Below are 12,908 nucleotides of genomic sequence, written 5' to 3'. Positions count from 1 at the left end.
CTTTCCCTCCTTCTGGCAGCTCCCATATCTTCTCCCCTTTTCCTGCTCTCCTTCCCATCCACCAACCAACATACCTTTTATCTGCCCACCAACTTTAGCTATGCTTATTATTTATTTACTTCATTTTTACCTCATGATTTGCCCCAGTGGGGACCCACAGCAGCTTACAGGCTGGGAGTATGTCACTGGTCCAAGGTCACACAGTGAACTTCCATGGCAGAGCTGGGATTGGAACTTGGGTTTCTCAGAACCTAGTCTGAAGCTCTATCCTCTATACTACAGCAGCTTTCATGGATGGCTGCTGTTGAACAGTAGCAAGCAGCTGTGCTTCGGTGAGTCATACAAGTTGCATGGTATCAAGTTGCCTGGTAGGTGCTGCTGGGCCTGGCCAAACAGCCCTGGAAAGGGCCCTGCCCCTTTCCCCGTTTTTACAGACAAAAATCAAATATTGGACGCTGACAATACTGTTGAGGTTGTCTAGCAACCCCCAAAATGACCACTGCAGATGGCACTTGTTTTTTAAAGATACAGGGATTATTCAAGGTTTTTTAACTGCCGTGTGTGTGTGTGTGTGTGTGTTTAAAGTTTTCAGCTTCTCCATCTTGTCTGGCGCTACTCCATCATGTCTGCTCATAGCTCCAATCTTCAGACTTAAGTATCCACAGATAGGATACGGATGCTACTTAATCTAATATTACTGGCTAAAAGAAAGAAAGGTCAGCAGGCATCCCATATTCTGCTGTGCTAGCACAAAAAAATTATAGAGTGCATAGCAATGGTGGTCAGGAGTCATTGTGTTCCAGCATCCAGCAGGATGTGTGGCAAGGGCTCCACCATGCTGATACACTGAATTTCAGTGGAATTTATTTCCAAGTAATACTCACAATCCTGTGGGAATAAAAGATCTTGTTAATGACATATGGATCACTGGATCTGATCCTGTGTTCAGGAAGAATTGCTGAAGAGAAAACAACATCCAGCCCCCAAGATGTACACCTAGTGCTCTAGAAGCTCTTCCTTGCACAGATCTGACAATGCTGGTCGCCTGTTAGCTGAGGTAAGGAGGGGGTCTTGCCACTCATCAATCATGAGATACGCACTTTCTGAACTGAATACTATTTGGCCACAGGACAGAGTGTCATTGTATGTAACAGTGGGTAAGAAGTCTGCCTACTGCAGAGAAAGTAGTACATACCTGGGTGCTAGATGGCCCCACTGCTCGGCGTGGGACCTTGATGTCAAAGCCACCCTTGGGGTCCTTCTCTCCTCTCAAACAGGGGTCATTTGGGGGCTCACGGCCTCCTTCCCAATCACAAATAGTCTTTCTAATTGCCTGAAGGACACTGGGAACATGAAGGAAAGCATCTAAAATCACCAGGACTGGGAAGATTTGATTCAAATCCCTGTGAAGGACCCTGTGTGGCCTTGGACAATTTATTTATTTGTGGTACTTGTGTACTGTTTTTAGCTAGGAAAAGCTTTCAAAGTGGTTTATAATAAGAAAAAAATACAGATTACAAAGCTATATTAACTAATAAATCTAAAAATAAGGTACAGAAGTATTATAAGAACATTCTTAAGAACTATATTTTAACAAAGAGTTTAACTAGGTACCACTTCCAAAAACTTGGCAAAATGACAGTGACTTTATCTGCCACTTCCAGAAGCAAAACTAGTGAGAGGTAACACCAGCCTCTAAGGCATCTGTTTCCATAATGTCAGGGAGACTCCTGGTGGATGCCAATTTTGCATCCACATGTGATGGAATTTCAAGCAAGGCCTCACTAAGTTATCTCAGCATGCAGGATTTTTCATATGGGAAAAGATGTTCCTAAAGGTACTATGAGCCTAGACTGTGTACGTCTTCGAGATCAAAACCACCATCTTAAATTTTGCCTCAAAGATATAAGCAGCCAATGTTGGTACAATATGCTGCCTCCTGCCCACCAACAGGCAAGCAGCAGCAGAATAAACTGCAGTTTCCAAAAAATCCAGAAGCACCACAATCATCACCTCCATCTTATCCAGATAGTCTTATCCACTCAACTGACTTTCCTGGCACAACTGTAAAGGACTGGTGCTGGGAATTGTCAGCATGCTAATAACATTGCACTCTAAATCTTCACATGATTTCTCCTATCAGTTTTATACAGATTTTAAAAAGCATGGGAAACAAAATTTAATCTTGAGTAACTCTGTGGACTAGTGCCACAGAACAGGAACAACAGCCTCCCAGAATCACCTTATGGGATCTATCCTCCAAAGAAGGACTAGAATCACCACTGAGTAGAATCTCCTAGTTCTAATTCTGCAATGTGCCCTAGGAGGAATCTGTAGTAACTGTTGCTCATGTCACAAAAAGATCCAGGAGACACACCAGTGAAGGTCATCAACCAGGACAACCAGAGTAGTTTCCACTCCTAAACCTGGTATGATTCCAAATGAACAGGATCCAGATAATCAATTTCATCCAAGTACAAAAGTCTACCTTACAAAGTTGTTGAAAGGATGAAATTGGCCAACCCCTTTTTGCCTCATTTTTTGGGAGTAAGAGTATGATACAAATGTGATTACTGAATGCTAACAACAATAATCATAGGAGACAAAAATGTTTTGCAGAGAAAAATAGTTTAAATACAACCTTATGGTGATGTATTCAAAATAACACAGCTTATATGAGCAAGAGAAAATGAAATGTTAATTTGCTCCTCAGTTTCCCCTCACAGTCTCTGAAAATAACTTCAAACATGCTGGAAGCAGAAAATCAGTAAAGATTGAAGAATGGTCTGAAAAATTCCACTTGGGAACCACATGCAAGCTGGTCTGAATTCTTATCTGGGCGCCTGCTTTCCCCCCACATAAACAAGTAAAAAGCTTGCGATTTCCATGGAGCATTTGCATGGACATGATAGATGGCTTGGTCATAAGTGCAAAACAAAAAAGAAACAACATAATCAATGCCCCACTTGCAGCTGATTTCACCAGATTCAATGGTTTACAAACAAATTTAGACTTGTAGTGAAGGGGGCACACAATGCAAAGCTCCCGAATTTGAAAAGCCTCACCCCATTCCAAGGTGGAACCTAATTCCTTTGCATTGCTGCTGAACCAGAATCTGCCTCTCCCAATCCGTGCCAACTTTCCAAGCAACAAAAACGTACCTCTGTAGAGAGGATGGGTAACCAACAGGGGAGAAGGGTTCATTAGACATAGAGAAGGCCCAATATAGGACCGCTCTTGAACTGGAAAAACAAACAACATTCTCCTGGCCATCTTTTCCTACCAGGGATTACAGATTTGTAGTTTTTATTAACTAAATCAGGAGGCAGTGTAAGCAACAAATCCCGTCATTCCCATTAAGAAATCATGACCAGCAGTATGTGCTTTCTATTAACGATCTAAGAAGCCCTTTCCACTGGCCATTTGCCCTTTCCCCTTTTCTTGCAAGGAGGGGCCAGAGGCCCACTACATTTTTAACTAGAGATGCCAGAGACTAAACCTGGGGTCTTCTGTATACCAAGAATGTACCACTTACCTATAGCTCCTAACAAGAGCTTGTGAATGTATAATTGCTCATCAGGGAACAGCTGTTTATACTAGCAGCCCTGTGTTCACCATAATATCTAGTCCCAGCCTCAGAGTACACAATGAAGTTTTGGGAAAGCCAGTCTCACCTGATCAGGACATTCTTCTTCTTCCTGACAGCTTGCCTTAATGGCTCTCTCAGAGTCACCTGAGCAAAATCCTGCAGTGCCGCATAAATAGTGTTCCTAATAGCTTGGTTGAAGACACTCTCCATGCGGCCCATGAGCACTTGCAAGCCTTTTATCATAGCTATCACCTGAATAATTAAAAACAAAAAGCATCATTTCTTGTCCACACCCTGTTGTAAGGAAGAAAGCATGCACTACCAATTTCCTTTCAGGAAACTGGGACTTGTATGCAAAATGAAATTCCAGGCAAAGAAAAAGTCAAACATTTGACCATTTCAAAATTGTTTGGTAAACTTTCCTCTCTGTGATCAGAATGTGCAAACACAGAGAAAGTTTCTGTTGAAATGATACATGCAAAGCAAATAATATTCTTGTGTCTATTTCTGTTAATTCAAAACCATGATTTCTTAAGAGATTCCACTGAATATTTCCAACCATATGAATTTATCATCCACACAGCAGTACAACTGACCTGTATCAGAACTTTGAACAAATAAGGCTAGTTATCTTACAACTTTCCTCAAAGACAGGCTGTAGGGTTGCAAGGATGGTTGGGAGGGAGGGTTGCCAGAATCAGGGGGTGAGACTCCTGGAGATTTGGGGAGGACAGGGAACTCAGTGGGGTACAATGTCATAGAGTCAACCCTCCAAAGCAGGGGTGTCAAAATCATTTATTATGAGGGCTGGATCTGGCATAAATGAGACCCTGCTGGGCTGGGCCATGTGTGTCATAAAATGTAATGCCCGGTGGCGGAGATATAAACTTTATAAAGGACACAAACACAAAGGGGTTTTTTTAAACTTAAAATCATGCTTAAAACATCAGCACTCTTGCAATATTTTGTTTATTTAACAGTGTCTGATAACTGACACCTCTTGCTCTGAATTATTGCATCAAAATGTCTGTACTGTTGCAATCTTGAGTATGCTATTCAGGTGTGTATCTGTAAGCTGCAAACCTATGATGATGATGCAGCAGCAGCAGAACTGGAAGAAGAAGCAGAAGACAGCCAGCTCCACTGCAGGCCTGATAAAAGCCCTCCCGGGTCCGGGGGGGGGGGGGGGGCTGATCTAGCCCATGGGTCGGATGTTTGACACCCCTGCTCCAAAGCCTCCATTTTCTCCAGAGGAACTGATCTGTGTAGTCTGGAGATGAGCTGTAATTCCAGGGGATCCTCTGGTCCCACCTGGAGGCTGGCATCCCTAATAGGCTGAGATCCAAATAACTCCTTAGGCTCACTCTAAGAGTTTATGCTGGCCTACTAGTATTTTTACTTTTTTTCCCTTTGGAGCATAGACCACAGTGCCATATCACAGACAACTTCTGAGGCACATTTTAGTTTGCCACATGGCATAAGGCAGCTTCCAAGAAAAATAAAGCTAAAACCTTTCTTGAACTCATGGAACTAAACTGACAGCTCTTTGGTAAACTTGACAGATTTTAAACGCATGAACGCCAAGTTTCCTTTTGGAAGGAGATATCATGGAGGAATAGGGACATGATATATCTGCCCTAATTAGAACACTGACACAAGCATTCTTTATCTCCCCAAGATGTGACAAGGCAGAGAATATCCTTCTTTATACTCTATCTAGTATACAGAGTTTTGGGTCATAGCTAATGTCATTGATAATAACTGACAGTAATATCTACATTCAGAGATAATATATGAAATTTGTTTTGTCATATATAATCCTTTAGAGAACAAAATCACATTATAAGCATGTTGGTCAAGGGAAACATGAAAAAACAGAGCCAAATTTCACCCCAGATTCCTTGAACCTCAAAGGCCATTAATTCAGTCATCCTTTTAAATAGACACTTGCTGCTTTGGAAAAAAATCAATGTAACCACCCACCTCAACAAAAGCAAACTTTTCCTCACTGGTATAATTGTACCGTGTGGCTCTCTCATACTCTTCAGCTGTGCCTGGGCAATCTTTGTTACAGAACTTATCCGTGGGATGCACCAGCTTCCAAGAATACTGAATGGAGAAAACAGAACAGAACAAAACAGAATACTGAATGGAGGATACATGGACAGAAATATAAAGTAACCCAGCCACCGGTCTGCTATTTTGGAAAAAAATAAGTGGAATCATTTCAAGACCACATAATTCCTCCATTGTGCCTCTGCTCTCTTTATACCTGGTGATACCACTCCTTTCACTTCTTTCAAATACTCCTTTAGAATGTTCCTTTTCCCTCCAGGCTTTGACCCAATGCTTGGATCGCCCTTCCTCACAAAAACTAAACATAAGAATAGATTTAGGTGGGTAGCCATGTTTGTCTGAAGCAGGAGAACAAAGTTTGAGTCCAGTGGCACCTTTAAGACCAACGAAGTTTTATTCTGGGTATAAATTGTATACACACATACTTCTTCAGATACCTAAGAACGTGAAACTGGAATGAATGCATGTTCTCTTCCACTGTTTATCCCTGTCTCCACCTTACTTCCCTCCCTTTGTTGTATCCCTTATGGTAAACTTTAGTTTGTAAGCTCCTTGGGACAGGGATCTATATTCTTGTATTGAGACACAAATGTTATTGATATTAATAGGCTTTGCACCCTTCTTATCAGTATTCTTATACATTAATTTCTCAATAAAATACTCCTTGACTACATTCACCCAGCTAGCTAAATGTCCCAGATTATGGCTATATGTGGCTAACCAAAACTTACCACTTCCATAACATGTGCACTCCATTTGGACAGCAGTTGTAATCCCCGTAAAGCCAGGTCAAAAAGTTCCCTGTATTCTTCATCTGACTTCTGACTGTCCAGCCCTGAGCCAGTTACAACCTAGAGGAGACCAGATAACAACCCATCTGATATTACTCTGGTAAATGAGTATCTTCACAAATGTTACTTGACAAATGCCACTTCCCCATTACTGAGGTATAGGCTTCCCAAGTCCCCCTGGGGGGGCGGGGAAACCCCGCCCCAGAGGCCCGTTCCCCACCGCCGGTTGATCGGGCCCCCGGGGGAACTCCACCCCAACGTGCGCGTCACCCGGAAGTGACGCGACCACGCCGGGCACGCTGGGGGCGGGGCCACAGCAATCCGAGGGAAAACTCTATGGTTTTCCCTCGTATGGCCATGGCCCCGCCCCCAGTGTGCCTCCCGTCGTCACGTCACTTCCGGGTGATGTGCATGTGGCACGGGCGCGCACACCAGACACCAGCCAGGAGCCCCCCGCTCTGGCAGAAGATTGACTTGGCAACCCTACTGAGGTAAATAGGAGCAAGAAAATGGAAACACTTGTAAAAAAAGCGATAAAAAATGTAAAATAAATACAGTGAGAAAAAAGGAAGAGGAGCCAGAACAGCTGAGACATGGTTGAACTGAAACAGAGTAAATCATTATATATTCCAACAATCCAGTATGGGCCAATCTGTAGATACCTAAATCCATGGATTGGGCCACAATGACAGAAAGGAGATTTTTCTCCAAACTTGTGGGACTTGCAAAAAAATCTTAAAACTTCAATAATTATATTGGAGGGTTAAATCCCCTCAATATAAATGACTTACCTGAGCTGTCAATGTGGCAGCTCCCTTGGGCTTGGCCAGGGGCACTGCTGCTAATGCAGCAGTTCCTGAGAACCTTGCTGCTGATGTGGCGGTGGCCAGAGGCCTCACTGCCAATGCAATGGCTTCATGGGGCCTTGTTAGCTTCTGGGGGCCCTCTCATTGATGCAGCAACTCCCAGGGGGCCTGCTGCCAATGCGGTGGCTCTCTAAGCAAGGGCAGCCCCACCAGCCCATGAGGAGGTCAAGGTAAAGAGGGGGAGAAAGCGAGATTGGGGGAATACTGACAGAGAAGGGGAGGGGGAGAAAGAGATAGGGGAAGATTGTCAGAGAAGAGGAGGAGAGGATTCATTGAGGAAAGATTCATTGGGTAGACTTGGTACCACATGACTTGCATGACTCATCTACATCTGGTTGCTTTACTGTTTAACTGGAGCCACCCCACGAAAGCCAATGCAGTGCAATCATATGAATTTCAGACTAGGACCCTGAATTCCCATTCTGCCCTGGAAACTCACTGGGTGACCTTGGGCCAGTTACACATTCTCAGCCTAACTTACCTCACAAGCAGGGCCAAGACTGATCATTGAGAGCACCTGGCCTACCGCCATCTGGGCCAGCCACCCCTCTGACAGATGTGGTGAAGCTGACCCACCAAAGCCCTATGCAAAGTGGGAGAAGCAGAATCTCGCCAGCCAGGAGAGACAGTGGCCCACACAAGAGGTGAGATGGGGGCAGAGGTGGAGATGTCTGGATCTGCTCTGTGAAGTGAGGTAGATGCTGGTGCCCAACCTGGTCAAGCTCCACACAAGATGAGGCAGACAGTGATGCCTGGCCTGGGCCAAGTCCTAAGCAAGGCGAGGCAACACAGATGGCAGTACACAATGAGGTCAAGCCCTGCACAAGTTGAGGCAGAGGGCAGCAACACTGGCTGAACCCTGCGTGAGGCGAGGCTGATGGTGGTACTCATTCCGGCCAAACCTTGCATGATGTGAGGCAAGGCAGATGGTGGCACCTGGCCAAGTGCATGAAGCAGGCAGATGGCAGAGCTCAGCCCAGCCAAGCCCCGCACAAGGCAAGGAATGCAGCAGTGTCTGGCCTGGACTTGCCTTATATGCAAGGCAAGGAAGATGGTGGCCCAAGACCTGCACAAGGTGAGGCAGACAGCACCCACCTAAGCCCTGTGCAAGGCATGGCACACAGCACCTGACCAAATCCCATGCAAGGCAGTGCTGCTCAGCCAAGCCCCACACAAGTCAAGGCAGAGGGTGGTGCCATGTAAAGTGAGTTAAAGCAAAGCAAGGCAGGGCAGAGGGCAGTGCTCAACCAAGTCCCAAGCAAGGCAAAGCAAGACAGCATCGCCCAGAAAGCCTAATGAGAAGTAAGGCAGAGGGTGATCCCTGGCCCAGCTCCATGCGAGAACTGCAAAACTACAGCACTGTGCTGCATTATATTTGTATAGTTAATTTTATATAAATCAAACTTCAAATATTTAAATAATCAATAATATATTTAACTTCTCAGAGAAACGAGGTTACACCGGTTCTCGTAGTCTTGCAGTCTTGTATATTTGCCGTCTTTAAGACTTCAATGTAGTTTGTATAAATCCCTGAGCAATATTGGATGAGATTTGTTATTTTTTGTATTATTATCTTCTTTATAATTGTTGTTCTATGCATAAGCTGAATCAGTGAGAAGTTAAATATCTTATTGTTTAAATATTTGAAGTTTGATTTTTATAAAACTAGCCTGATACCCATGCTTCGCTACAGTATTTAAGTTCCATAAATCTATATATCTAATAGCCAAGGCGCCCCCTGTGTGGGGATATCTAAATCCACACATCGGGGGCATTTAGGGGGCAAAGAGATTTTCCTGCACATTTGGGGCAATCCCCAGATGTGCAGAAAAATCTGAAATCTATAAAAAACTATAGGGGGGATACTTAAATCCCCCCAAAAGTAAAGGAGCGTTCCCTACATATGCACAGAGAATGCACTCACCAGTAGGAACTGTGGCAGAACCGTGCAGGGCTTGCTGCCATTGGTGCTGTCAGCGGCAGCGCGGGGGGAAAGCCTTGGCGGGCCGGCGGGTGGGAGCCATGCCCATTGCTGCGGGGGGGGGAGAGAAGCCTGGCGGCCCGGCGGCTAGGAGCCGCACAGGACTCACAGCCGTTGCTGCTGCTGGCTGTGGTGGTGGGTGGGAGAAACCTTGGAGGGTCGGTGGCTACAGCCGTGGGTGTTGCTGCTGTCAGGTGGGGGGGAAGCCTGAAGAGCCCAGCAGACCGCCTGCTGGGCTCTCCTGCAGCTGCTGCCTCCTCCTCCTCTGTGTGGAACTCCTGCGGCTTCAGCAGGCCAGCCACCCGGGAGCCACGGGGAATACTCCCCCGCGAATATCACAGGTCCTGCTTCTTGTCCAGTTATAATACTGATGATATGAAGTTTGAAATGTAACATTTGTTGTAAGAGTTCTAATGGAGAAGATTGTAGTGTAAGAAATGAAGTGAGACATACATCCTTTTTTCCCTCTCTACTGAAGGACCTCTCTGTAGACCACATTGGTTGTTTTGCCCTCAAGTGCTAGGATCACCAGGCTGCTTGGTGAGCTCACTCTGGAGCAGGCAACATTTAAGAAGCAGGCGTCTGTTAAGTCAACTCCTGAGGTTTTACCTCAGAACTCTGAGTTACACAGCTGACCAATCGGGGGGGACGGGGGACCAGCAGCCTGCCAGGCACACTGAAAACAATTGGGGGAACACATTTTGCCACTTTTTTACCCCCTTAGGGGTCATGTTTCTCAGAAATCTTTGTTTTTTTGGGGGGGGGGGTTGATGTCATGGAAGGAATGCACTCCCCTTAGGTTGGGTTTCTTGGTGCAGGGCATTTTTGTTGTTGAGTCGCACAGTCGAGTCCGACTCTTCGCGACCCCGTGGACCAGATCATGCTAGGCTCTCCTGTCTTCCGCTGTCCTCTGAAGCTTGCTCAATTTCATGTTCGTTGCATCGATGACACTGTCTAACCATCTTATCCTTCGCCGTCCCCTTCTTTGACCTTCAATCTTTCCCAGCATCAGGGTCTTCTCCAGTGAGTGCTCCATTCTCATTTGGTGGCCAAAGTATTTGAGCTTCAACTTCAGGTGCAGGGCATACCCGCCCCCCCCTTTTTTTTTTTACAAAATTGCCTCTCATTTATGTTACATTTAAGAAGTGGGACAAAGCTACGTATTCAAAACACCATCCAAGCAATCAGATATTAAGCAAGTTCATATGAACCAATTTTCTAGGACCCACATTGTGACCCTGCTGGGGCGGCGTCCCTGATGGATTAAAGTACCCTGGTCCTGCTCCTACACCTGACAGACACTCGCCTGTCTGGCGTTGGGGGGGATTGTATTTAAAGGCATCGGGGAGGCTGGGCCAGCAGCAGTGCTAAGGCAATCCTGCTGACCAAACCTCCCCGGCAGTTGTAAGCATCCCACCTCCTCTCCTACACCTGACAGGCAGCTGCCCGTCCAGCGTAGGAAGGGGGCGGGGGAGGAGTATTAGAAGTCACTGTGGAGGCAGGGCCAGCAGGATTACTAAGGCATTACTGCTGGGGTGGGCTCCCTCATGGCTTTAAGCAACCACTGCTGCACCTAACAGACAATTGCCTGTTAGGTGTAGGAGGTGGGGGGAGTGTGTTGGAAGCCATCCCACCTCCTCTCCTGCACCTGACAGGCAGCTGCCTGTCCAGTGTAGGAGGGGGAGGGGGAGGAGTATTAGAAGCCACTGTGGAGGTGGGGCTGCACCTGGCATACAACTGCCTGTTAGGTGTAGGGGGTAGGGGGAGTGTGTTGGAAGCCATCAGAGAGGCTGGGCCAGCAGCTTTGCACCACCTCACAGGTGGTTCTTGGCCACTCCTCATTTCCTCAACTGTCATTAGCTCTCTGCAGTCCCCTGTAACCTCAGAACACTGAGCTCTGCAGCTGACCAATCAGAGAGTGGGGGGTGCAGGGAGGCAGCTGCCTGGCAGCGGCATAGGAATCAATGGGGGGAGCACATATTCCCCCTTTTGACCCACTTAGGTGTCGAATTTCTAAAAATCCCTTCTTAGTGAGCACCTACACCACAGTGGGAGCGCTCTCCCCGAATCTGGTGTCTCTAGGTCCAGGGGTATGGCCTGGACATTGATTTTACGATGAGGGGACTTTCATGTATATATATAGATTAACAATACAAATGTAATCCAGCTCGGTGCTGTAGTTTTGCAGTTCTAACTGTTACACCATAGTCCTCCTGTTGTAGATTACCAGCTCCATGTGAGACAAGGTGAAGCAAGGCAGGACAGAAGGTGGTGCTCAACCGAGTCCTATGCAAGGTGTAGCATGGATGGCATAGATAATGATTTTTAATTCAGATTGTTCATATACTTATATTTTTCTGGTTTTATAAATTTTGATATTAAGATTTTATTAGTATTTAATAAGAGTCTATTAGGTTGTAAGGCCTCTTCTTTGTAGGTTAGAGTGTCTTTTTAGCTGATGCTAGCAGGCAAGAAGTAAACATTCTCCTTTATCAAGTTGCTCTGATGGAATAGCTGTGTTATATGTCTGGCAGTCTTAAGTGTAGTATTGATGGGATAGTGGAGGATGGGCTTTTTAATAGAGGTATTTGCTTGATTTTTTATTCAAAGTACAGAGTTCATGTTTTTAGTTGTTTAGGGTAAAACTTTGCAGTGTCTGGGTCAACAAGGGCTTTAGCTCCTTATCGGAAAAAAACACTTTTTGCTTGGGTGTAGAGAATCCTTGGGTAAAGTTGAATAAGGTTAGGTTAAATAAACATTTAAGATATCATGTAGTCACACCTTTGGTGTAACTGACCAATGAATGTATGCCTACTCAAATGATGCTCTGCCATTTGTAACCAATTATGGTTTTTCTATGTTATCGTTTCCCTATGTCATTTTGGGTATAAAACTTCATGTACTTCCTCATATTGTTCAGAAAGCTGTTAATTTTTGACAGGCAACTTTGGCCTCACTGTTTTCTGGTATTTCTTGCAATAAAATACCTAAAGAACTTCTCCTCACTGAGACGTCACTTGTGTGTTCTTTTTGGGCTTGGAAACATACGAGCCATATTTGTGGAACAAATACAAGGCAGACAGCATTACCCAGCTGAGCCCCATGTGAACTGAAGCAGAAGGTGGTGCCTGGTTCAGCTCATCTGACTCCCATGCCCAGGGGGCGGATGGGGCCGGAGCTCTCCGGAGCACCGCTCCGGGAGTGAGGAGCCCAGGGGGCGGGGCTTCCCGGGGCCCGGAGATCCGCGGCGCCTCGGGAGGCCCGGCCACCCCTCCTGCGCTTCCCGGGGCCGTGGAGATCCGTGGCGCCCCAGAAGGTCTGGCCACCCCATCTTAAGGTTCCCGAACTGGAGCCTTGAGCTGGCTTGGTCCCGGTGAAGAAAAAAAGCCCTTGAGTGAGTCCGTTTTGAATTTGTTTGCTTTGGTGGGGGGGGAGGAGCTGGCATGCCCACATGGAGCCTTGAACTGGCTTGGCTGGTTGCCTGTGAGTCCCCGTGCAAATAAAAAGCCCTTGAACTAGTCCGTTTTGAATTTTTGCTTTGTTGGTGGGGGGGGGGAGGAGCTGGCATGCCCCCATGGAGCCTTGAACTGGCTTGGCTGGTTGCC

The 12,908-nt window shown here is 46.0% G+C and overlaps 1 protein-coding gene across 1 annotated transcript in view; it reads right to left on the bottom strand.

Moving 5' to 3' along the window:
* LOC107124835 (cytoplasmic FMR1-interacting protein 2) overlaps window positions 1-12,908 on the bottom strand; it is a 119,186-nt gene that overhangs the window by 48,968 nt on the left and 57,310 nt on the right. Inside the window, exons 12-15 of the mRNA XM_015428342.1 lie at window positions 6,397-6,516; window positions 5,573-5,698; window positions 3,675-3,841; window positions 1,196-1,343 (exon numbers count right to left, since the gene is read on the bottom strand). Of these exons, the coding sequence (XP_015283828.1) occupies window positions 1,196-1,343; window positions 3,675-3,841; window positions 5,573-5,698; window positions 6,397-6,516 (561 nt within the window). The remainder of the gene's footprint in view (window positions 1-1,195; window positions 1,344-3,674; window positions 3,842-5,572; window positions 5,699-6,396; window positions 6,517-12,908) is intronic.

The sequence above is a fragment of the Gekko japonicus genome, unplaced genomic scaffold, assembly GCF_001447785.1.
Source record: "Gekko japonicus isolate JY-2015 unplaced genomic scaffold, Gekko_japonicus_V1.1 scaffold635, whole genome shotgun sequence".
Lineage (NCBI taxonomy): Eukaryota > Metazoa > Chordata > Lepidosauria > Squamata > Gekkonidae > Gekko > Gekko japonicus.
Note: the sequence above shows the minus strand (reverse complement) of the source record. Positions and strands in the feature narration are given on the sequence as shown.